General features: G+C 41.2%; 2 protein-coding genes across 5 annotated transcripts in view; both read left to right on the forward strand.

Moving 5' to 3' along the window:
* Nucleotides 1–1,635, forward strand: part of cul9 (cullin 9) — a 47,896-nt gene extending 46,261 nt beyond the window's left edge. For both annotated transcript variants that reach the window (XM_028468156.1, XM_028468158.1), the window contains exons 38-44: nucleotides 56–149; nucleotides 231–305; nucleotides 483–593; nucleotides 675–792; nucleotides 861–994; nucleotides 1,061–1,143; nucleotides 1,213–1,635. In XM_028468156.1, coding sequence (XP_028323957.1) covers nucleotides 56–149; nucleotides 231–305; nucleotides 483–593; nucleotides 675–792; nucleotides 861–994; nucleotides 1,061–1,143; nucleotides 1,213–1,432 — 835 coding nt within the window. In that variant the 3' untranslated portion in view covers nucleotides 1,433–1,635. The remainder of the gene's footprint in view (nucleotides 1–55; nucleotides 150–230; nucleotides 306–482; nucleotides 594–674; nucleotides 793–860; nucleotides 995–1,060; nucleotides 1,144–1,212) is intronic.
* Nucleotides 1,636–4,293: 2,658 nt separating this feature from the next.
* LOC114476556 (uncharacterized) overlaps nucleotides 4,294–24,055 on the forward strand; it is a 38,134-nt gene continuing 18,372 nt past the window's right edge. For all 3 annotated transcript variants that reach the window (XR_003675614.1, XM_028468159.1, XM_028468160.1), the window contains exons 1-17: nucleotides 4,294–4,993; nucleotides 5,067–5,117; nucleotides 5,231–5,406; nucleotides 6,715–6,757; nucleotides 20,726–20,998; nucleotides 21,069–21,287; nucleotides 21,407–21,553; nucleotides 21,632–21,835; nucleotides 21,905–22,123; nucleotides 22,483–22,629; nucleotides 22,721–22,891; nucleotides 22,958–23,119; nucleotides 23,186–23,332; nucleotides 23,437–23,541; nucleotides 23,610–23,753; nucleotides 23,824–23,931; nucleotides 24,007–24,044. Coding sequence is in view for 2 of the 3 variants with exons in the window: in XM_028468159.1 (XP_028323960.1) it covers nucleotides 4,460–4,993; nucleotides 5,067–5,117; nucleotides 5,231–5,406; nucleotides 6,715–6,757; nucleotides 20,726–20,998; nucleotides 21,069–21,287; nucleotides 21,407–21,553; nucleotides 21,632–21,835; nucleotides 21,905–22,123; nucleotides 22,483–22,629; nucleotides 22,721–22,891; nucleotides 22,958–23,119; nucleotides 23,186–23,332; nucleotides 23,437–23,541; nucleotides 23,610–23,753; nucleotides 23,824–23,931; nucleotides 24,007–24,044 (2,888 nt within the window). In the remaining variant the exon portion in view is untranslated. The remainder of the gene's footprint in view (nucleotides 4,994–5,066; nucleotides 5,118–5,230; nucleotides 5,407–6,714; nucleotides 6,758–20,725; nucleotides 20,999–21,068; nucleotides 21,288–21,406; nucleotides 21,554–21,631; nucleotides 21,836–21,904; nucleotides 22,124–22,482; nucleotides 22,630–22,720; nucleotides 22,892–22,957; nucleotides 23,120–23,185; nucleotides 23,333–23,436; nucleotides 23,542–23,609; nucleotides 23,754–23,823; nucleotides 23,932–24,006; nucleotides 24,045–24,055) is intronic.

Below are 24,055 nucleotides of genomic sequence, written 5' to 3' on the forward strand. Positions count from 1 at the left end.
ACACACACACACACACTGACACACTGTGTGTGTGTGTACGTGTGTGTGTCCTCAGTATGAAGTGCGCCAAGTGTAACCACGGCTTCTGTTGGCGATGTCTGAAACCATGGAAACCATCACATAAGGATTATTACAACTGCTCAGCCATGGTGGGTCATCGACCAATCAGAGCACAGACTGTAGACAGGTGACCACAGCCCACCAGAGAGTGTGTGTGTGTGTGTGTGTAGGTGAGCAAGGCAGCACGACAGGACAAGAAGTTTCAGGACTACAACGAGAGATGTACCTTCCACCATCAGGCTAAGGTAGATCCCCACGCTCTTATTTTGAAAGGAACCAGTCGGTAACCAGCGTCATATGACACATGATCTGTGAATGAATGTTTGTTTAGTGAAGCTCAGAGAGTTATCAGGATAAGTTAATCTGATCCATCTTTGTAGTTCAGACCGTGTGTGTGTGTGTGTGTGTGTGTGTGTGTGTAGGACTTTGCGATCGCTCTAGAGAACAGGGTGGGGTCCATTAACGAGGCTCTACAGATGAAGTCTCTGACCTTCGTCATCGATGCCTGTAAAGCTCTGGCTCAGGCCAGGAAGGTACGGCCCACTCTCCTGTTCCTGCTCTCAACCTCGGTCCGTCCTGGTCCTGGTCTGACTCTGACCCTGGTCTTGTTGCAGGTCCTGGCCTATGCGTGCGTCTACTGCTACTACAACCAGGAGACAGAGAAGATGGATGTGATGGAGCAGCAGACAGAGGTTCTGGAGCTCCACACCAACGCTCTGCAGATCCTTCTGGGTGGGAGCTGCTCCTGAATCTGGTTCTGGTTCTGGGGACTTGTTCTGATGCTGGTTTTGTGTCCTCAGAGGTGACTCTGCTGCAGTGCACTGACCTGGCCTCGTGTGTCCGACTCCTGAAACCAGAACACTTGAAAACCGGACTTGAACTGATCCGACGGATTCAGGAGCGTCTGCAAGGCATCCTGCTGCATTCCACCCAGGTGAGTTCTGGTCCTGGTCTAGGTCCCAGTCAGTCACAGCTGATGGTCATTTGCTGGTTCTTTCAGGACTTCAGAGTCGGTTGTCAGACCAAAACCGACCAGGAACCAGAATCCCCACATTCCTCCAACACACACTTGGACCCCACAGGGTAAGTCCTCACTAGGACCACATATCTACACAGACCTCAGACCTGATCTATGACCCTCCCTCTCACTAGGTCCAAACCGGACCAGGCTGTGGACTCTGGAGACAACAACAACAACAACAACCAGGAGGGCGGGGACGAGGCAGAGGACGATGGTGACGATGAGTACGATGATGAGTACGTCCCCGAGTGGCACGAAGACTACGATGAAGACGACATCGAGGATGACGACTTCTTCTCTGACGACTACGAGTCTGAGAATCCAGAGTACGATTTTAACCCCTTCGACTGACACACACACACACTTGTTGTGACCTCCAGCTGTGGCTTAAGTTCAGAGAGTTTCTGTAAATGTTGGTGTTCTTTATAAATAATGTTTGTGTTTGATTGATTAAAGCTGAGTCACATGTTCATCAAACGCTCAAATCAGTTGTGAGACATTGATTATCTGATCAATAAAGCACTGGGAACCATCAGAGAAACCTTTAGAACATCTAGTGTGTGTGTGTGTTTTCTAATTAGACATTGTGAGGACCAATCACGTTGAACTTTAAACCTCAGCCTGATGTAGTCCAGACTTGATCCTTTACTTTAGAATACGATGGATGGATGGATGGATGGATGGATGGATGATTCCAACAGAACCATCCCAGGACCAGATTGGTGAGGAGGACCCAGTACATTCTGTTCTAATTGTGATGGTGAAACAGGAAGTAGAAGCTCTGACCTTCCAGTATAAAAGCTGATTTAATGCTGATGGACAGGTGCAGTTTGCAGGTTCTCTATCACAGTTAAAACGCTCTGACTTCAGCCTGGGAATAACATTCACTCATTAAAACTTGTTGATTCATGATCAATAAACAAAGATGACATTGATTCATCACTAAACAAGTCTAATGTACTCAGCATCGCCCCCACAGGCAGACTAGGGTACTACACAGCCCTGTTAACACTAGTGATTTAATTATTAACTCTGGCTGGGTCCTAACATTCTCTCCTATCTCCTTTCCTATCTCCTTCCCTATCCACTGTCCCTTCACCCCTGGAAGTGTTTAAGTGGCAGCCATGATAAAGAGCGTTCAAGTTGTCTTTAGGTTCAGGAAAAGAGACTCAATGTTTCCTTTATAACCTCCTTTCGCCTAGGAAACACTGATACATCCTTTACCAAAGGAGACCTGATAATGCTGACCCACAATTCCTTGCTGCGACAACATTTAAAGGGAAACGCACATACGGGAACTCACAATGACCGTACCAATGCAATAATATGCCTTGAACAACTTTAACTTTAAATCATTTAAAACCCATATATTTATTTATTCAGTTCATTTCTGACATGGTTGCAATCACAGAAATTCATTTTGACATCCAGAGCAGAATCACATAATTATTTATTTTTTATTTTTTTTTGTCTTTTTTTTATGTGATGTGTTCTCGTCTGCAGTCATTGTTCCTGTTGTTACTCCTCCTCACTGTCCTTTTTCTCCGTATCTCCTGAAGCTTTCTTTTCCAGTCGTTGTTTACGTTCCTCCAACTCTCCAAACGAATTATTATTATATATAGACATATTATCAGATTATAACTGACATAAAACAGACACTGTGGTTCTAGAACAATGATCAGAGACATTTTTATCCACATGATGTTTTATTAGTCATAATTCATATAAGTGATGTTATTTTAGTTTACCTTTAGTCCCTCGTAGCCATGGTAACCTCTTTTCCTTTGATTTAAATTCAAACCTGTGATTTATGACATATCAGTGGAAAGTGTTAGAAATTAGCTTTTAGTCCATTTTAGGAAATGTGAAGTTTTTTCACAACGACAGATGTCAGATTATTGCGTCACCAGAGGAAGTGTGTCTGATTGTTAAAACAAACGTTATGGCCTTTTCCTAACTCCTTTCCTTAACCCTGTGATGTCATCTGCTGGTCAGAGGAATATAAACGTAAACAAGCTTGTCCACCTAACAGTGTTTTTAATGTTATTCCAGAGATCGTTAGTGTTTTAATCGTGTTTCTATAATTAATTAGGAATGATGCTCATATCTGAGCACTTTAGTTAAACCAATGTTAGAAACAGTATTAGTGACACACCTGTTTACACACTCCTCCTTTTAACTTTTGATTGTTATGTATTTACCTTATTGTTGTTGGTTTCTCTGACTTAATAACTGTAAAGTATTGTAGAGTTTTTGAAAAGCACTTATAAATAAAATATATTATTATTATTATTGATGGGACAAGTGAGATTTCTGAGTGTGAAAAGGACAGTATGAGTTCTCACTGTGAAAAGGTAAATTTACGAGGTTAATCATTCACTAACCAGGGCCATGATTATTTTTATTAACATATTATTTTAATTACATTTACAAATTTAGCAGCATTAGCTTTAGCAGCATTAGCTTTAACAGCATTAGCTTTAGCAGCTAACTTGGTCTTTCTGCCTCGGAGACCGATACTATGTTTATGTTCAACAATATTTGAAGGAATCAACGCTGCAATGGGTAAAATGATCTAAATCTGTCAGACTGGTTTCCTACAGTTTATCCCTCTGACCTTTGACCTTTGACCTAATGCAGAAGAACTGAACCAGAGCGAGTGTGAAAAGGTTTATAATAATGTTTATAACCAACATAAGGAGCTGTCTCGCATGGAAACCACAGAAGAAGAAGAAATGACAACATTTAGATCCAAACACATGATATGGTGAATAACTATAAGGTGATTGATTTATCTGGGTAAAGATTCAGTGTTTACTGAACTAATGCAACACATATTTTATTTCTATCAGTTTTATGTTATTCCTTCCTCTGCTGGAGTCCTGGTACTGCAGTGAGGATCAGTTCAAACTCATGATCCAGTATCACTGATCACACCGTTAAACTCACTATCAAATCAAATTTTATTTATAGAGAACGTTTCATATTTATAATATAATTCAAAGTGCTTTACATCATTACAACATTACAAACCCCGCCCACACACAGGTTACATCTGTGTGCAGAGGATCATTATTCACAATAAACCATCACAGTGATTAAAACTCATTAAGTCTAGTTTAATCATGGTTTAAAGATGTTGCTGTTGGACGTCCTCCAGCAGGGGGCGCTGAGCGCTCTGTAGGAACATCAACCGGAACAGGAAAAACAATCACCGGAAACACTATGAGCTGGTCTGAGATACAGCGACTTAGAACCAGAGCTAGAGACACAAAGCCGTCCTTCCGAGGACTTTATAGGACTATTGCGCTGTGTGGATGAGTCTACCCCCCCGTAGGACTGTCTCCAGGTTCTGAGGGACCACCGACTATCCGGACCATGAGATCCCATCGAGCTCGTTTCGGACTGGCTCCACCGGGAGAGGAGCCCCCTCCGTTCGATCCGGGACATCCGGCCTGGGGCCCCCCTCCTCCGGGTGGTTGGGGCCCATCATATCCAGGCTGGGACCCCAGAGGACCCCCACCCCCTGATTGGGACGTTTTGGGACCCCGACCCCCTGGCTGGGATCCCAGAGGACCCCCATACTGGGACCCCAGAGATCCACGAGGACCCCCCTGTGACTGGGACCCTATGGGACCATCCTGGGACCCGATAGGACCTCCATACTGGGACCCCAGAGGACCCCAACCCCCAGATTGGGACACTTTAGGACGCCCCCTCCCTCCTCCAGAGCACTGGAGACCCCCCCAGGAGAACCTCCCTCCCTGGGGGGCCCACAGTTACCCCCCTCCCCCTGCCCCCTCTCCTGCTCCACCAACCCTAGGCCCCATCCCCATCGCGGCAATGCCACCACCGGTAAGCGCCCCTCCCCTTGGGTACCTGGCTGTGCCCCCTCCTGGTTGGACCCCCGAGGTAAGGTCCTGGTCACATGGTCTACAGGTGAAGCTGCTGATTGGTCTGTCTAAATGTGTTCTCTCTGCTTCAGCCAATCAAAGATGAGCCCATGCTGAACCCCGCCCCTGAGCAGCCGGAGTGGGTAAGTCCTGGTTTTAGTCTGACTCCAGCTGTTGAGTACAGACTAGTTAAACTAGATCATAAACTAGTCTCAGTCTGCTCTGCTTTAACCCTAACCCTCCTTAAACCAATCAGATCAAAGCTCTCATTTTGGCTCCGGCCAATGAAGCGCCTAAAGCTACAGACGGAGCCAAAGCTGTGAAAGAGGCCCCTGCTGAAGCCCCGCCCACTGCCACACCTGACGTCAGAGACGTGAAGAAGAGCACGAAGACCAGGACGTTTGGACTGTTGGGAAGACGCACTTTTGACAGGTGTGTGTGTGTGTGTGTGTGATAATAATTGTGTGTGTGTGTGATAATAATTGTGTGTGTGTTAATGCTGTGCGATTTTGACAAAAAACCTAATTGTGATTTTTCTGACAGATATTGCGATTTTGATTTGATTCATGATTTTTAAAAATATTTTATACATTTAAATGCATATGCGTTTTAATGTTTTTTTCCCCAAATTCTGTTTTCCACAATAATTTTTAAAAATTCAGTATTTTTAGAAATATTATTCAATTTTTTGAGAAAATATTAGTTTTTAACTCCTGTAAGGAAACAAAATACTAATAAATAAAAAACCATAATTAAATAAAAATGTAATTTAAAATAGATTAAGATACAATTAAAAGGTAAATATTAGTTGTAGTGACATGGATTATTCTGACTGATCATTTTTAATTATTATATATATAATATATCATATAAATATGTATGAGAACAGTATTAATGTCACCATATTTATCCTCAGGGATCAATGATTTACTGAATCTGATCAGGTTTATCGATTAAGTTCTGATCAACTTAATTTAAATTATACTAATTTAAATGATCCTGATGACATCATTCCAGACCGTAATGATTAAACAAAAATAAATGGACATAAAGGATACATCAGTTATTTCACCACTAGGGGTCAGAATATTTACAGTATCAGAAGTGATCAATAATCTATGATGTTTCAGACTCTACAATCACTGGTATTGATGATCTCGTCCACAACAACAGAACAACTTTATCCACAGATCTTCTGTAGATCTGATGAGATGTTTAAACGCTCTGAGCAGGTGAAGATGATTAATGCTGACTCATGTTTTCACGGAGCGATGCAGCGCTACATGAGAAATGGGCGGAGCTTCACAGACACATTAAAGTTAAACAGGCACTGGTAGCTCTGGTTTATCAGTCAGTGATGGTGTTTAGGTGATGTTAATAGAGGACAGGATGACAGTAGGAAGAACATTCATCATAAAAAACCTCCTTTTTCTCACGGTGACGGCGTTTAAACCTGATTCTGTTCATTTCTGAGTTCAACACTAGATTCTGTTTTCATTGTTTGATTCTGTGATTCCATTAACATAGATTTTATAGACACTAGTGTAGATGTTAATGCACTCAGAGACTCACTGTAGCGCATACAAGCCTGTCCTGTAACCATCTCTGATTGGCCAGCAGCCCAGGAAGGCGGTTCTGATCGGTGAACATACTGTAAATATCGCTCACATGATGGAGAAGGAAGAAAGTGTGTGTGTGTGTGTGTGTGTGTGTGTGTAATGATTGTGTGTGTGTTTACAGGCCTCCTGCTGGCAGGTCCACTGGGATCATCTCCTTCATAGGGGTGAGTTCACACACACAGTAACACACACACACACATATTTTAATAAAGGCTAATATATATACATATATATATATATATATATATATATATATCTCAGGGCTCTACACTAACTTTCTCAGTTGGTCACACTTTTTTTTTTTTTTTTAAGCCATGCTGATAAATAGTTAACTGGCTGTACATGAATTAATTTAACAGTAACATAACCAACTTATCATCTGCATTGTTTCACCCCATGAATTAAATTGAGAGGGTCCAGCTCTGATAGTGGGGTCTCCTAACCCTCTTCCCCTGGTCAGGGGTCTGTAACCTTTACTCTACAAGGAACCATTGAACCTCATCTCACCTGGATTAAAGTCCTCCTGGAGCCATAAATACCTTCTCTATGAAGACAATACAGTGGATTACATTATATACAGTTATAATTAAATAGAATAATGTTTGATTTCATTTATATTAATAATGTAAATGGAAACTTAAAAACATTTAAAGAATATTGTTTTTTTTATATGAAAGTCTACAAAAAGTAACATGAATATAATAACACATGATCATGTGATCAACACATGCTAATTACTCATTTCATAAAACATACATATTTAACCTGTACATTGGTGGTTAAATTAATCTGTTCCCACACAATTAAAATCTGTATTTTCTTCCAGAAATAGTGTTTTTGTTGGTTTAGTTTCTTACCAGGGATTTAAAACTTAAGGTTAGTCACAGGTGGAGGAAAGTTGATGGTCTGTAGATGTTGTAGGAATGTGCTGAGTCATTGTTATATCATGATTTTATTTGTCATTAATCATTAATAACCTCTGTTAAAAATAACTATTTATTTTAATAGGTTTTTAAAGCTATAGGGAGCCATTGTATAACAGTCAAAGGGCCACATTAGGCCCCAGAGCCACAGGTTGCAGACCCCTGTTCTGATAGAACCACAGCTGAACATCTGTCCTGGTATCATAGTCCATCAGTTCTGGTCCCTCCATGATGGTTCTGATCAGGTCCTCCTCTGTGTTGTGGAATCGTGTATGCGCTGCGTCTGTACGCTCAACGCACTCTCCGCCCCACATTCACTTCGTGCGCCCCCTGTGTGCTCTGTTGCTCCACGTGCCCAGACGCCTGTCCCCAGTGTGTGTTTGTCCCAGTGTCCGTGAATGCAGCACGGATCGTGTCTCTGCACAGTGTTGGTAACGCATCAGCATCAGCACTGAAAAAAAAGTTGCATATACGACCAATTTCAGAATCAGAATCAGAATCAACTTTATTGGCCAGGGGTGAATGAATACACACGAGGAATTTGTCTTGGTGACCTGTGCTCTCTCAGGTAGTATAACATTAAATAATAACAATCAACTAGAATAAAGAAAAATAAATAAAATAAAGAAAAAATAAATGAAAAAAGAAGTATAAACATAAATATAAGAGTAGTTAGACTAATATGTGCAAACTAAATAAAAAATAACAAGATAATAATAATAGTAATAATAATAATAATAATGAAATAAAATAAGAATACAATAATAATAATAATAAGCTAATAGTGCAGTAGTGCATTGATGAGTAGTGCAGGTGAACATTTAAATTAAATAATATGTACATGAACATTCTCAGTGACAGATTGATCCAGGGTTGTTATGTTAGTTCCAGGTTATTTCACAGAAACAGGTCTGACTCTCTATGACTGTTTAGTGTTGATCAGAGTGAGGAGCCTGAGGAAACAAACTGTTTTTATGGCGTACAGTGAACTGTAGCGTCTGCCAGAGGGGAGGAGTTTAAACACATTGTGTGCAGGTTGGGAGGGGTCTGCAGTGATGTTACCTCCCCGTTTCCTGACCCTGGACAGGTATAAGTCTATGATGGAGGACAGATCAACACCAATGATCTTTTCTACAGTCCTGATTATCCTTTGTAGTCTGTGTCTGTCTAGTTTGGTTGTAGATCTAAACCAGACAGTGATGGAGGTGCACAGAACAGACTGAATGATGGAGGTGTAGAACATGATCAGCAGCTCCTGGGGCAGGTTGAACTTCCTCAGCTGATGCAGGAAGTACTTCCTCTGCTGTGCCTTTTTCCTGGTTGTGTCCATGTGGGAGGTCCACTTCAGGTCCTGTGAGATTGTGGATCCCAGGAACCTGAAAGAGTCCATGGTAGACACTGTGCTGTTCAGAATGGTAAGGGGGGATTTCTCCTGAAGTCCACTGTCATCTCCACAGTCTTGAGTGGGTTCAGTTCCAGATGTTTCTGACTGCACCAGAGATCCAGCTGTTCCACCTCCGTCTGAAGGCAGACTCGTCCCCATCCCTGATGAGACCGATGACGGTGGTGTCGTCTGCAAACTTCAGGAGTTTCACAGAGGGGTCCCCTGAGGTGCAGTCATTGGTGTAGAGGGAGAATAGCAGTGGGTAGAGAACACACCCCTGAGGGGCGCCAGTGCTGAGTGACCGGGTGTTGGATGTGATGCTTCCCAGCCTTACTTGATGCTTCCTGTCAGACAGGAAGTTGGTGATCCACTGACAGGTGGAGGCCGGCACTGTGAGCTGGGTGAGTTTCTGGTGAAGGATGTCCAGGATGATGGTGTTGAATGCAGAGCTGAAATCCACAAACAGGATCCTAGCGTAGGTCCCTGGGGAGTGGAGGTGATGCAGGATGTAGTTCAGTCCCATGTTGACTGCATCCTCTACTGACCTGTTTGCCCGATAGGCAAACTGCAGGGGGTCCAGCAGGGGTCCTGTGATGTCCTTCAGGTGGCTCAGCACCAGCCTCTCAAAGGACTTCATGACTACAGACGTCAGAGCAATGGGTCGATAGTCATTGAGTCCTGTGATGGCAGGTTTCTTTGGGACTGGGATGATGCTGGAGCTTTTGAAGCAGAAGGTACTTCACACAGCTCCAGTGATGTGTTGAAGATCCGTGTGAAGATGTGGACCAGCTGCTCAGCACAGGCTTTCAGGCAGGAGGGAGATACTCCGTCTGGAGCCTTTTTGATCTTTTGTCTCTTGAATAGCTGGCACACATCTCTTTCATTGATCTTCAGGGTAGGTGGGGGGTCAGAGGGTGAGGTAGGGGGGGGAAGTGGGGGGAGCAGGAAGGGCAGAGTCCAGGTGATGGGCTGATGCTAATGAGCTGGGGGGTGGGTGAGAAAACCTGCAGTAGAAGCTGTTCAGGTCTCTAGCTAGTCTTTTGTTACCTGCAGGGTGGGGGGAGGGTTTCCTGTAGTTGGTGACTTCACGCAGGCCTTTCCACACTGCAGAAGGGACTTTGTTTGAGAAGCTTTGTTTTAGCTTCTCAGTGTAGCACCTCTTGTCTACTCTGATCTCCTTGGTTAGTGTGTACTTAGTCTGCTTAAACAGGACCCAGTCCCCACTCCTGTAGGCTTCCTCCTTAGCCTGACTCAGCATCCTAAGTTGAGGTGTGAACCAGGGTTTGTTGTTGTTGTATGTGCAGAAGGTCCTGGTCTGCACACACATGTCCTCACAGAAGCTGATGTAAGATGTCACAGTGTCAGTCAGTTCATCTAGGTCTGATGCAGCTTCAAAAACACTCCAATCAGTGCAGTCAAAGCAGTCCTGTAACTCCTCCCCCTCTGTCCACCTCTTTACAGTCCTTACTACAGGTTTAGCAGATTTAAACTTCTGCCTGTAGGTGGGGATGAGATGAATCAGACAGTGATCAGAGAGCCCCAAAGCTGCACGGGGAACAGAGTGATATGAATCCTTTATTACAGTGTAGCAGTGGTCCAGTGTGTTAGCCCCCCTGGTGGGACACTTTATATGTTGTCTGTATTTAGGGAGTTCGTGGGTTAGATTTGCTCTGTTAAAATCCTCTAGAATGATTAGCAAAGAGTCTGGATGTTGTTTCTCCACGTCTGTTATCTGGTCGGCCAGGTGCTGTAACGCCTCTGTTACACTAGCCTGAGGTGGGATGTAAACACCGACCATAACAAACGAGGAGAATAAAACGGTTTACAGTTTATGAAAAAACTCTCCAGATTAGGGCTACACGTCTGCTTCAACACTGTAACATCTGTACACCAACCTTGGTTAATGTAAAAGCATATTCCGCCGCCCCTCGTCTTCCCACAGAGCTCACAGTCTTGAGCCTTATATATATATATATATATATATATATACACTGTATACTGCAGGGCTTTATTTCACATCAAAGTTCATCAAATTATTTTTTTTAATCTTTTTTTAAGACTTTATTTATAGATTTTTCATTTTACAAGTAAGAACACACATAAACAACAGCACAGATAAAAGTAACACAATGAATATACATCAAAAAACAAAACAAATAATAATCAACTAGTGAGGGAAAAAACAACACACAAAACAATTAATTAAATGAAAATAAATGAATGTCATTCCTTTAATCATGTAGACAATAACATTAGCTTCAGTATAGACTCTAACCTAACCATAACCTTAAGAATCACAAAAAATTGACACAAACAGGGAGATGGAATCTTTTTTCCTGTACACACGAGAAATAACCTCAAAAATACTTGACCAGAAACTTTTTAACGATTCACAATTCCAGAACATACAGTATGTCCCAAAGTAGCCGGACCTCATTTACATCTTCAACATGCAGAGCTAACGTTGGGATAGAACTTTCTCATTGAATAGTGCAGGTGGTGCAACACGTTATATTAAATGAGGACATGTTTAATACAATTAGAGGAGCTGAGAATCTGTCCTAAGCTAAGTTGTCAGGACCCCTCCCTACATAATTTAGTTTTAGCCCAAGATGGTGGGTTAATATTCTGAATTTTGATGTAAATTTTTGAAATGTTGCCCTTTGTGTAAGGATGTAGTGTTAATATTTCATCCATTGTACTTTTATTACATGATTATGGGGATTTTAAGTGTTTGGTAACAAAACTTCTAATCTGAAGAAATGGGACTTAAGGATATTTTATTTCCTCTGTAATGTTTCTAATGACATTAAGAAGAAAACGTCTTGAAGCCAAAATACGGCGCTTAGGGGCACTTCCTTCTTGCAAATTTGACTGCGCAGTAGGGTCCGGTGAGAGGAGCCCTGGTAACACGCCCCGCCCATTTAGCATACTGCCCTGATGACTTATGTAGCCCAGCTGTGCCACAAACATAAGTATCTTCCCCCTGGAAATACGACCAACGTCTTGTTCAGATCATAGAGGTTAGAACAAAACCACCATTTATTTACACTCATCTAGTTAAATAGCGTCTCTGCTTCCCTTCACGACGTAACGTCCTAATGCCGTCATAGTTGATGGAGGATACATTTGAAGAGTAAATAGACCTTTAGAGTAGAGCTGGGTATCACGGCCCGTTTCCTGAATCCATTCGATTTCGATAAGTCATTTTACTTGGATATTATACAGATTGTCAGAGAAAAAGCTTAGTGTGAATGTACTTTGTGAATTATTAGAAATATCAATATTTACTGTATGTAGACAAATCAATCACAAATATGAAAGTTCTTTATTTTGTTTGTCCATTTATATTATTGAAGTAATAACTGCCTATAAACTGTAATAAAGTAATAACTATTACTGCAATTCATGAACAAACATCTAAGGGAACAGTGTTCCTGGAACACTGAGGGAATAAAGATTCAGAGATTCAAAATAAAAGTGCAAAGATAAAAATAAAGTGCAAAGTTTGAATGTCTTTATGTAAAAAAATAAATAAATCAATTACGTTGGCATTGCAGCAAAATGCACATAAAATATAAACCCATTGCCTCTTAAAAGTAAAAAAAAATAATGGTACTAAAAGTAAACTAAAATTTAGTTTCTTAAAGTTCTGTCAGTCAGTGTGACTAAGTTTGGAATGATGAGATTCTTGTTGAGGAAAAGGAGCTCATTAAGGTGAGGCAGCAACACTGGTCCCTGAGACACTAAGGTCTCACTTCACTACAGGGGCCAAAAGAGGACAGGTGTAAGGGTTGTCCATCAGCCCAGAGGTTTCATTGTCCTGTACTTTCTGACTTCATCTGCAGATGTTTCGTGTGTATCTGTCTGTTCTTTTATTGAGTAGACTGCTCCAAGGAGAGACTCTAACTCTTAGGTCCTCCATCAGATTCATCACGATCATGCTGTTGAAAGATATTTTAAAAGTATAGAATAAATAAATTTGAAAATGTAAGAACTCCTTAGTGTTCCACATAAAATTCTGAATGAAAGCATCTTTAACTGAAATTCAAGTTATTTCCATATTTCAATGAGTATGTCCTAGTGTTGTGGTGGTCGATCGGTCTCGAGACCAAATTTTAAAGGTCTTGGTTTTGTCTCAGACTCTGGATTTTCCGTCAAGACCGTTGGAGACCAGCACTAATTCCTGCTATTTTTAAACTTTTTTATAATGTGATAATAACACGGAGAAGAACGGGATAAAACAATCCTTTATTCATTATTTAATCCACCCTGTTATAATGACCACAACCTTCCTTAATGTGACTGAGTGACGTGTGTGACACTCATACGTGTGTGGCTATGGTGTCAGTTTGGACCGTGGAGAGCAAAGGAGAAATGAACTAATCACTGGTAAAAATTCCCAGTAAAACTCTATAAAACAATCACCAGTAATAAATATTATCTCCCTGGTAAAGACAGTAGCTCTAATAACTGGTAAAATGATAAACTGATGATATTACAGTCTGTGAAGGCTGGATAGGGGACGCACTTACTCTGCTTCTGGGTCCTAGTGCCAGCCGAGCAGTGAAGCCTGTTCAGTTTACTGTGTTTACTGAGGTCTGTGTGTGTTTAATAAGTCTGTGTGTGTTTAATGAGTCTGTGTGTGTTTAATAAGTCTGTGTGTGTTTAATAAGTCTGTGTGTGTTTAATGAGTCTGTGTGCGTTTAATAAGTCTGTGTGTGTGTTTAATAAGTCTGTGTGTGTTTAATAAGTCTGTGTGTGTTTAATAAGTCAGTGTGTGTTTAATAAGTCTGTGTGTGTGTTTAATAAGTCTGTGTGTGTTTAATAAGTCTCTGTGTGTGTTTAATAAGTCTGTGTGTGTTTAATAAGTCTGTGTGTGTTTAATAAGTCAGTGTGTGTTTAATAAGTCTGTGTGTGTTTAATAAGTCTGTGTGTGTGTTTAATAAGTCTGTGTGTGTGTTTAATAAGTCTGTGTGTGTTTAATAAGTCTGTGTGTGTTAATAAGTCTGTGTGTGTTTAATAAGTCTGTGTGTGTTTAATAAGTCAGTGTGTGTTTAATAAGTCTGTGTGTGTTTAATAAGTCTGTGTGTGTGTTTAATAAGTCTGTGTGTGTGTTTAATAAGTCTGTGTGTGTTTAATAAGTCTGTGTGTGTGTTTAATAAGTCTGTGTGTGTGTTTAATAAGTCTGTGTGTGTTTAATGAGTCTGTGTGTGTTTAATGAGTCTGTGTGTGTTTAATAAGTCTGTGTGTGTGTTTAATAAGTCTGTGTGTGTGTTTAATAAGTCTGTGTGTGTGTTTAATAAGTCTGTGTGTGTGTTTAATAAGTCTGTGTGTGTGTTTAATAAGTCTCTGTGTGTGTTTAATAAGTCTGTGTGTGTGTTTAATAAGTCTGTGTGTGTGTTTAATAAGTCTGTGTGTGTGTTTAATAAGTCTGTGTGTGTGTTTAATAAGTCTGTGTGTGTGTTTAATAAGTCTGTGCGTGTGTTTAATAAGTCTGTGTGTGTTTAATAAGTCTGTGTGTGTGTTTAATAAGTCTGTGTGTGTTTAATAAGTCTGTGTGTGTGTTTAATAAGTCTGTGTGTGTTTAATGAGTCTGTGTGTGTTTAATGAGTCTGTGTGTGTTTAATAAGTCTCTGTGTGTGTTTAATAAGTCTCTGTGTGTGTTTAATAAGTCTGTGTGTGTGTTTAATAAGTCTGTGTGTGTTTAATAAGTCTGTGTGTGTGTTTAATAAGTCTGTGTGTGTGTTTAATAAGTCTGTGTGTGTGTTTAATAAGTCTGTGTGTGTGTTTAATAAGTTCTGTGTCTGTACCTGTTGTGTGTGTTTAATAAGTCTGTGTGTGTGTTTAATAAGTCTGTGTGTGTGTTTAATAAGTCTGTGTGTGTTTTTAATAAGTCTGTGCGTGTGTTTAATAAGTCTGTGCGTGTGTTTAATAAGTCTGTGCGTGTGTTTAATAAGTCTGTGTGTGTGTTTAATAAGTCTGTGTGTGTGTTTAATAAGTCTGTGTGTGTGTTTAATAAGTCTGTGTGTGTGTTTAATAAGTCTGTGCGTGTGTTTAATAAGTCTGTGTGTGTGTTTAATAAGTCTGTGCGTGTGTTTAATAAGTCTGTGCGTGTGTTTAATAAGTCTGTGCGTGTGTTTAATAAGTCTGTGCGTGTGTTTAATAAGTCTCTGTGTGTGTTTAATAAGTCTGTGTGTGTGTTTAATAAGTCTGTGCGTGTGTTTAATAAGTCTGTGTGTGTGTTTAATAAGTCTGTGTGTGTGTTTAATAAGTCTGTGTGTGTGTTTAATAAGTCTGTGCGTGTGTTTAATAAGTCTGTGCGTGTGTTTAATAAGTCTGTGTGTGTGTTTAATAAGTCTGTGTGTGTGTTTACTAAGTCTGTGTGTGTGTTTAATAAGTCTGTGTGTGTGTTTAATAAGTCTGTGTGTGTGTTTAATAAGTCTGTGTGTGTGGTTAATAAGTCTGTGTGTGTGTTTTATAAGTCTGTGTGTGTGTTTAATAAGTCTGTGTGTGTGTTAAATAAGTCTGTGTGTGTGTTTAATAAGTCTGTGTGTGTGTTTAATAAGTCTGTGTGTGTGTTTAATAAGTCTGTTGTGTTGGTTTAATAAGTCTGTGTGTGTGTTTAATAAGTCTGTGTGTGTGTTTAATAAGTCTGTGTGTGTGTTTATTAAGTCTGTGTGTGTGTTTAATATGTCTGTGTGTGTGTTTAATAAGTCTGTGTGTGTGTTTATTATGTGTGTGTGTTAATAAGTCTGTGTGTGTTTAATAAAGTCGTGGTGTTGTTTAATAAGTTCTGTGTGTGTGTTTAAGAAGTCTGCCTGTGGTGTGTTTAATAAGTCTGTGTGCGTGTTTAATAAGTCTGTGTGTGTGTTTAATAAGTCTGTGCGTGTGTTTAATAAGTCTGTGCGTGTGTTTAATAAGTCTGTGTGTGTTTAATAAGTCTGTGTGTGTTTAATAAGTCTGTGTGTGTTTAATAAGTCAGTGTGTGTTTAATAAGTCTGTGTGTGTTTAATCAAGTCACGTGTGTGTTTAATAAGTCTGTGCGTGTGTTAAATAAGTCTGTGCGTGGTGTTAATAAGTCAGTGTGTGTTTAATAAGTCAGTGTGTGTTTAATAAGTCTGTGTGTGTTTAATAAGTCTGCGTGTGTGTTTAATAAGTCTGTGTGTGTGTTTAATAAGTCATGTGGTGTGTTAATAAGTCATGTGTGTGTTTAATACGTCTGTGTGTGTGTTTAATATGTGTGTGTGTTTAATAAGTCTGTGTGTGTGTTTTATAAGTCTGTGTGTGTGTTTAATAAGTCTGTGTGTGTGTTTTATAAGTCTGTGTGTGTTTAATAAGTCTGTGTGTGTGTTTAATAAGTCTGTGTGTGTGTTTAATAAGTCTGTGTGTGTTTAATAAGTCTGTGTGTGTGTTTAATAAGTCTGTGTGTGTGTTTAATAAGTCTGTGTGTGTTTAATAAGTCTGTGTGTGTGTTTAATAAGTCTGTGTGTGTTTAATAAGTCTGTGTGTGTTTAATAAGTCTGTGTGTGTGTTAATAAGTCTGTGTGTGGTTTAATAAGTCTGTTGTGTGTGTTTAATAAGTCTGTGTTGGTGTTTTATTAGTCTGTGTGTGTTTAATAAGTCTGTGTGTGTGTTTAATAAGTGTGTGTGTGTTTTAATAAGTCTGTGTGTGTTTAATAAGTCTGTGTGTGTTTAATAAGTCTGTGTGTTTTTAATAAGTCTGTGTGTGTTTAATAAGTCTGTGTGTGTGTTTAATAAGTCTGTGCGTGTGTTTAATAAGTCTGTGCGTGTGTTTAATAAGTCTGTGTGTGTTTAATAAGTCTGTGTGTGTTTAATAAGTCTGTGTGTGTGTTTAATAAGTCTGTGTGTGTGTTTAATAAGTCTGTGTGTGTGTTTAATAAGTCTGTGTGTGTGTTTAATAAGTCTGTGTGTGTGTGTGTTTAATAAGTCTGTGTGTGTGTTTAATAAGTCTGTGTGTGTGTTTAATAAGTCTGTGTGTGTTTAATAAGTCTGTGTGTGTGTTTAATAAGTCTGTGTGTGTTTAATAAGTCTGTGTGTGTTTAATAAGTCTGTGTGTGTTTAATAAGTCAGTGTGTGTTTAATAAGTCTGTGCGTGTGTTTAATAAGTCTGTGCGTGTGTTTAATAAGTCAGTGTGTGTTTAATAAGTCAGTGTGTGTTTAATAAGTCTGTGCGTGTGTTTAATAAGTCTGTGTGTGTTTAATAAGTCTGTGTGTGTTTAATAAGTCTGTGTGTGTGTTTAATAAGTCTGTGTGTGTTTAATAAGTCTGTGTGTGTTTAATAAGTCTGTGCGTGTGTTTAATAAGTCTGTGCGTGTGTTTAATAAGTCAGTGTGTGTTTAATAAGTCTGTGTGTTTAATAAGTCTGTGTGTGTTTAATAAGTCTGTGTGTGTGTTTATTAAGTCTGTGTGTGTGTTTAATAAGTCTGTGTGTGTGTTTAATAAGTCAGTGTGTGTTTAATAAGTCTGTGTGTGTTTAATAAGTCTGTGTGTGTTTAATAAGTCTGTGTGTGTTTAATAAGTCTGTGTGTGTTTAATGTGTGTGTGTGTTTAATAAGTCTGTGTGTGTGTTTATAAGTCTGTGTGTGTTTAATAAGTCTGTGTGTGTTTAATAAGTCTGTGTGTGTGTTTAATAAGTCTGTGTGTGTTTAATAAGTCAGTGTGTGTTTAATAAGTCAGTGTGTGTTTAATAAGTCTGTGTGTGTGTTTAATAAGTCTGTGTGTTTAATAAGTCTGTGTGTGTTTAATAAGTCTGTGTGTGTTTAATAAGTCTGTGTGTGTGTTTAATAAGTCAGTGTGTGTTTAATAAGTCAGTGTGTGTTTAATAAGTCTGTGTGGTTAATAAGTCAGTGTGTGTTTAATAAGTCAGTGTGTGTTTAATAAGTCTGTGCGTGTGTTTAATAAGTCAGTGTGTGTTTAATATGTCAGTGTGTGTTTAATAAGTCAGTGTGTGTTTAATAAGTCAGTGTGTGTTTAATAAGTCTGTGCGTGTGTTTAATAAGTCAGTGTGTGTTTAATATGTCTGTGTGTGTGTTTAATAAGTCTGTGTGTGTTTAATGAGTCTGTGTGTGTTTAATAAGTCTGTGTGTTTAATAAGTCTACATGTTTATGTCTCTGTCCATTCACTATTTTCATTATATTCATGTCTTTTAAGGCTTTATTACATAATATCAGCTGTAGTTCGGCCGCCGCCATCTTGGATTATGTCGTCACCAGTGAGTCATCACCACAGAGTTACACTATCACAGAATGAGTCAAATAACTGTAAAGAGGTTTTATATTAGTCTATTTTATTTATAAAGTGGTGTATTTTTGTGTCTTTAGACTCTAATTACATTTATGTCTATAATATGTTCCCTACAATATAAACAGGTTCATAATATAATTATATTTTATAGTTTCTGTTTCCACTGTATCCACAATAATAATAATAATTCTCAACTAGAACTATTGATTAATTTGTCACATGACTGTTCCAGGGTTTGTTTTATTTCACATCTACCTGTAGATCTATGTTTTTTACACTGATGACAACTTGTTTGTAGTTTTATTTCAGAAAGTTTCACTTTTACAGTTACAGTTGGAAACCTTTGTTAATTGAATATTCTAGTTATATTACAGTAACCATATTAAACTATATCAACTAAGTTAATTAATAAAAATAACCTGTTAAAGACTTTTTCAAACTGAAAAATGATCTTGTGAACTCTGTGACGTGTTAAACCTGAACAACTCAAAGAATCAGAATCAGAATCATTATTTATTGGTAGAAATACTTTTAAACACTTGCTGTACATTCAGCTGACATAAAAATATTGTTTTCAAATATGTAGAATAATTGTGAATTTATCAGTAGCAGTAGTAGTTTTAATATTTTAGTTAATTTTTTGCAGGAACCTTTTTTGTTCATCAAATGTATTTAAAATAAACTAAAATTAAAGAGAGATGTTATTTAACTGTTGAACCTTGTCATAATTTTATTTATTTATAGATTTTTTTAAATTGAAAAAAAAAATATTTATGGTCTTGGACTTGGTCTCGGTGCATTGTGGTCTAGGATAGTGTGGTGTTGAACACAACACTAGTATGTCCATCACGTCACCCAGCACAGTGACAGCCTGGAGAAGGTGTTGTTATGCTCCTCATCAGATAAAGAAGGCAGGGCTTTAAAACGAGGATCCACTGCTGATGCTATATACTGCATGTTTTTTCAGCCCCATTTCTGAAAGATGTTAAACAATTTCAAATCACTGATGTTATTACAGTGGGAGGACACACAAATAATCTCATTTTTACACACAAAGTGCAGTGTGTTTAAATTAAACTAGTAGAACTTTGAGCTAATAAGTCTGATGAAAGTAGACACAGGAAATACTAAACAAACTTTGCTTACTAATTTTGATTTGAATATTATTGGCTTTTACAGATGAAAATAATAGCATACCATCCACTAAATTGTCTTTACATCCTTCACCACAGTTGAGTCTTCATGTTTGGGGGTCATAGCCTCCAGTAGCTGAGTGAGAAGCGGTGATGGACAGAGTTGGTAACTTGTCGTCTGACATGACCTGTGTGGCTTTTTTCATTGGTTTCAGAATCCTAACCAAATCCTCAGCCACTGTGACGTCCTCTTCTGCTATGGTGCAGAGATCTTTTTCATTCCACCTTGTTATGACGTCAAGCTTTAGCTTGCGTTGGTAGCTGAAGCAGCTTCTACGGTGAAACAATGTTGCTATGTGTCTCACTTGGCCAAGAAGACATGCTACTTTTGCCAGTTTCAGACCTGCTTGTGAAGCCGTTGTGCATCGCCTCTATTAACTCCACATTGTCAGTGATGATTGCTGGGTCTTTGTTGCTTAGAGTAATTAAACCCCTGCTTTCTGCTGAGCTGTCACTAGGAGGGAAATTTAAAAATGCCTTGATTAGAGATGTTACTGCTGTAGTAGTAAGACACACCCACTCACGGTGCACAGTAACACCTGTGATCAAATACAACAACAACAACACACACACATACACACAATCCTCACATCAAGCTGCACACACACACTTACACTATCACTGGTGTTTCAACCTCTGTTCATGGCTGAGCAAAGGCTAGAATGGCACTAACACACACGCACGCACACACACACACACACACACACACACACAGGAAGACGCACACACACGGCAAGAATGTTTGTGCACACGCAACGACAAATAGGGATACACACCATATGTCTCTTCACGCACACACACAGCTTTAATGAACACTCTTTATAGAAGCACAGTCAATGCTCACTGAGGGCTGTGATTGGAGAAAACCCTCCTCTCAGCTTTTATAGGAGGGGCGGGGCCAACAGTGAAAGTTGATGAGACAGGGGAATCTAAAGAATCTGTTTCAGCCAATAGAAACATTCTATTGTAATCGCAGCGTTCAACACCTAGAGGGCTGTAGCTCTGACATTTTACAGCTAAATACATTTAAAAAAATATATTTTTACTGAAATGTGAAGAGTTGGACTAGAAATAATAAACGGCACTATTTTTAATACCCAAATACACATGTATTTAGCAGGAAAAAGTTGGTTTTAGTTACTCTTTAAGGTGCATTACTACCACCACTGGACTGGAGTGGAACAATATATGTTTCAGACGACATTGTTTCAGCTCTAGTACACACACTGGATGCTGATTGGTCGTTCAGTACACACACACACACACACACACTGGATGCTGATTGGTCGTTCAGTACACACACACACACACACACACTGGATGCTGATTGGTGGGTTGTATAACTTGTGTTGATCTTCTTCCAGCCATCGTTTGGATACATCGAGAGGGAAGACCTGGAGAAGTTTACGTTTCAGTTTAATGCGTTCTACGGCGCCTCTCAGGCCATGATCCCGGGCGTACGCGTCCACTTCACAGCGTGTGCCCCAAAGGCACGCTCACCTGATGGCTTCACCCCCTCTTCTGCTAAGCAGGAGAAGTCTATCGCCACCGACGTTAAAGTGGCCCCTGGAGGAACAGAGAACGTAGACCCTGAGATCCTGGAGGGCGTCGTCAGTCAGCCAATCACAGAGCCCGAGGTATGTGTCTTTGTGTGTGTTGTTTGCCTTCCCAGGCTGAGTGTGTGTGTGTGTGTGTGTCGTGGTGCAGCCCGGGGGGCGTCAGTACCCTGGCCAGATGTTGGTGACGTCTGGAGGTTTGAAGACCAACTTGACGTATGAACGTAAAGACAGCAGCGTTTCACTGATGAAGGACGACAGGGTTCTGTTCAACATGCTCACTGACATAGTGACCAATAAGAAAAGAGCTACCAACATACGGCCCCAGGTCCCTGGAACTTTCACACACACCCAGGAGACACGACACCAGGTACACACACACACACAAACACACACATTATTTTACCACATTAAGGAAGAATAATCAAGCTGTGAGAGAACAAGAGACTTCAGCACAAGGTGTTTGTCTGTCTGTCTGCTTGTGTGCAGGGCTCCATCGTGTCCTTGAAGGAGAACTCTGGACTCATAAAGTGCGATGAACTTGGGCAGCTTCCCTTTGAGTCCAGGGAGAACCTGAGTGAGATGGAGTTCAGCTCTGAGGATGTTGGAGAGAAGGTGGAGTTTACTGTACTAGAGGTGAGGCCACACCCCCTACCCACTAAACAGCAGGTACAGGATGTGATCATGATATTATGAAACCTGTTTTTCCTGTAGCTAAGGGTGGGGAAAAGCGCCATCAGGATCAAGCGTGTAAAGGAGTCCCTCCTCCTGGCTCTGTGCAGCGCCAACACCTCCACCGACGGCCGGAACACGGCACCTAGTGGAAGAACCATCACTGAGGACCAGCTGGAGCCACACATGAAGCTGGACACAGAGCTGTACGAGGGCATCGTCAACCAGCCAATTGTCAGGCCCACGGTAAGCCCCACCCACCACACCATCAAGACAGGGTTGGTCGACGACGCCTTAATGTCTTCCCCCCCGCAGGACACGCAGCCAGGTTGTCCCGGTCAGATCCACGCCAACATCGGAACGGTCCGCACCAACGTAACCTTTGACCAGAGGGACTGCAGGGTGACCCTCCTGAAGAACGACCACGTGTTGATCAACCTGCTGACAGACACCCTCACCGACAAGAAGAGGGCCACCAACATCAGGGCCAAGATCCCCTTCACCTTCAGCTACACCCAGGAAAGCCGACACAGGGTACGTCCCCCCCAAAAAAATCCCACGACCCCACCCCACAGAGTAACCCACCCCACAGAGTAACGCCCCCATGAGTAACGCCCCACATAGTAATGCCCCCACAGGGTGACCCCCCGTGCATAGTAACCCCCCACAGAGTGACACCCCCCACACACACAAACACTCAGAGTAGCTCCCCCACACGAGTAACCAAACCACAGAGTAACGCCCCCGCGCAGAGAAACCCCTCACACACTCAGAGTATCCCCCGCCACAGAGTAATGCCCCCACGAGTAACCCTCCATCCTCAACCAACCCTAACCACCACTTAACCCCCATCCCCCCTGGAGCTGCTGATTGGTCGGTTCTTGTGGTTTCAGGGGGTCATAGCCAGCCTGGAAGGGAAGGAGGGCGTCCTGAAGACCTATGAGCTTGGTGAGCTTCCTTTTGACATCTGTGAGAACTTCAGTGACACCGACTTTTTTGAAGAAGACCTTCAGAAGGAGGTGGAGTTCACGGTTCTCACGGTGAGTTTGGCAGAGAACCAACCCAGGTGGGCTCATCTGGTCCCGTCCATGGTCCGTGGTCCATGATCTGAAGGTGTTGGTGTCCCTGCAGGAGAACTCCAAGAAGAGAGCCATCAGACTGAAACGGATGAAGAAGTCTGATGACCCCATCCTTCGAGGACAGAAGAGTCGTAAGAAGGAGCAGCAGAAGAAGCAGGAGGTCCTGCAGAAGGACGACAAAAAGGATGCGGTGGCAGCAGCGCTGGTAGCAGCAAAAAACAAGGTGAGCATTGGCACCCGGTGCGGGGTCACCTGATTGGCTGACATCTCATTGCCGCTTCCTCGACAGTGGACGCCACTCGGGTTCACCTTCAGCATCCCTGACTCTTTGGAGGAAATCAGCCGGGAACGGTTTGAAGGAACCATCCTTCAAACCGTTCCTTCCAAACAAAGCCCCGCCCACATCAAGGTGGAGCCAGAGGAAGAAGGCAGGGCTTCTGAAGGCCATGAGGTGAGACTTTTCAAGGAGAAGTCATGACTTTGAACAGTAAAGGAGATGTGGAGGTTTGATTCTCAGGTAAAGGTGGAGCCAAGTGAGGAGGGAGGAGCCAAAGAAGACTCTGCAAAGGGCCGCCTCGTAATGACGGTAGACGGACAACAGAAACAGCTCAGCTTTGGTCTCAAAGACATTATGAGCACTCCCACCATGATGGTCGGAGACAAGGTGTGTGTGTGTGTGTGTGTGTGTGTGTGTGTGTGTGTGTGTGTGTGTGTGTGTGTAATCAGTGTATGTGTGCGTGATACAGGTGTGTTCTTGTGTCCCTGAAGGTCCGTTTTAACATCGCTACAAATCCAGAGTCCAAAGAGACCAGAGCGATGTTTGTGGAGATTCTCCCCGACTCCTTTGAAGAGTCCAACGAACAGCGTCACCAGGTAAGACCGAACACCTGTTCACACGTGTTTGTGCAGTGAATGTTGAACACGTTTGTGCGTGGGTTCAGGGCATCGTCATCGAGTTAAACAACAACTATGGACTCATTAAGTGCTCTGAGAATGAGCAGCTCTTCTTCCACTCGTCTGAGGTGATTGAGGAGAAAAAGAAGAAGCTGGAACTGAACGCGAAGGTGGACTTCACCATTGTTCCGGTGAGGGCATGAACGCTCTGTGCTGCTCATCAATGTGGTTCCTCATCCTTACTCTTGTCCTTTCTCTCAGCATGAGTCTGCAGGCGGTGGGCAGCAGGCCATCAGGATCAAACGTTACACGGAGAGCATCTTCCTGCCGGCTCGAAAGTTTGGAGGCTTGGCAGAGAACAAAGGAAAGGTGAGAGCATCAGAGGTTGATGGAGGTTTTTGTTTTAGAGTGCACAGAGTGAACTGTGTTCGTCTGCTTCCGTAGATGACCATCAAGTTGGCAATGAGCGCTGAGGAATCGGAGTGAGTAGAAC

The sequence above is a fragment of the Gouania willdenowi genome, chromosome 15 (assembly GCF_900634775.1).
Source record: "Gouania willdenowi chromosome 15, fGouWil2.1, whole genome shotgun sequence".
Taxonomy (NCBI): Eukaryota; Metazoa; Chordata; class Actinopteri; order Blenniiformes; family Gobiesocidae; genus Gouania; species Gouania willdenowi.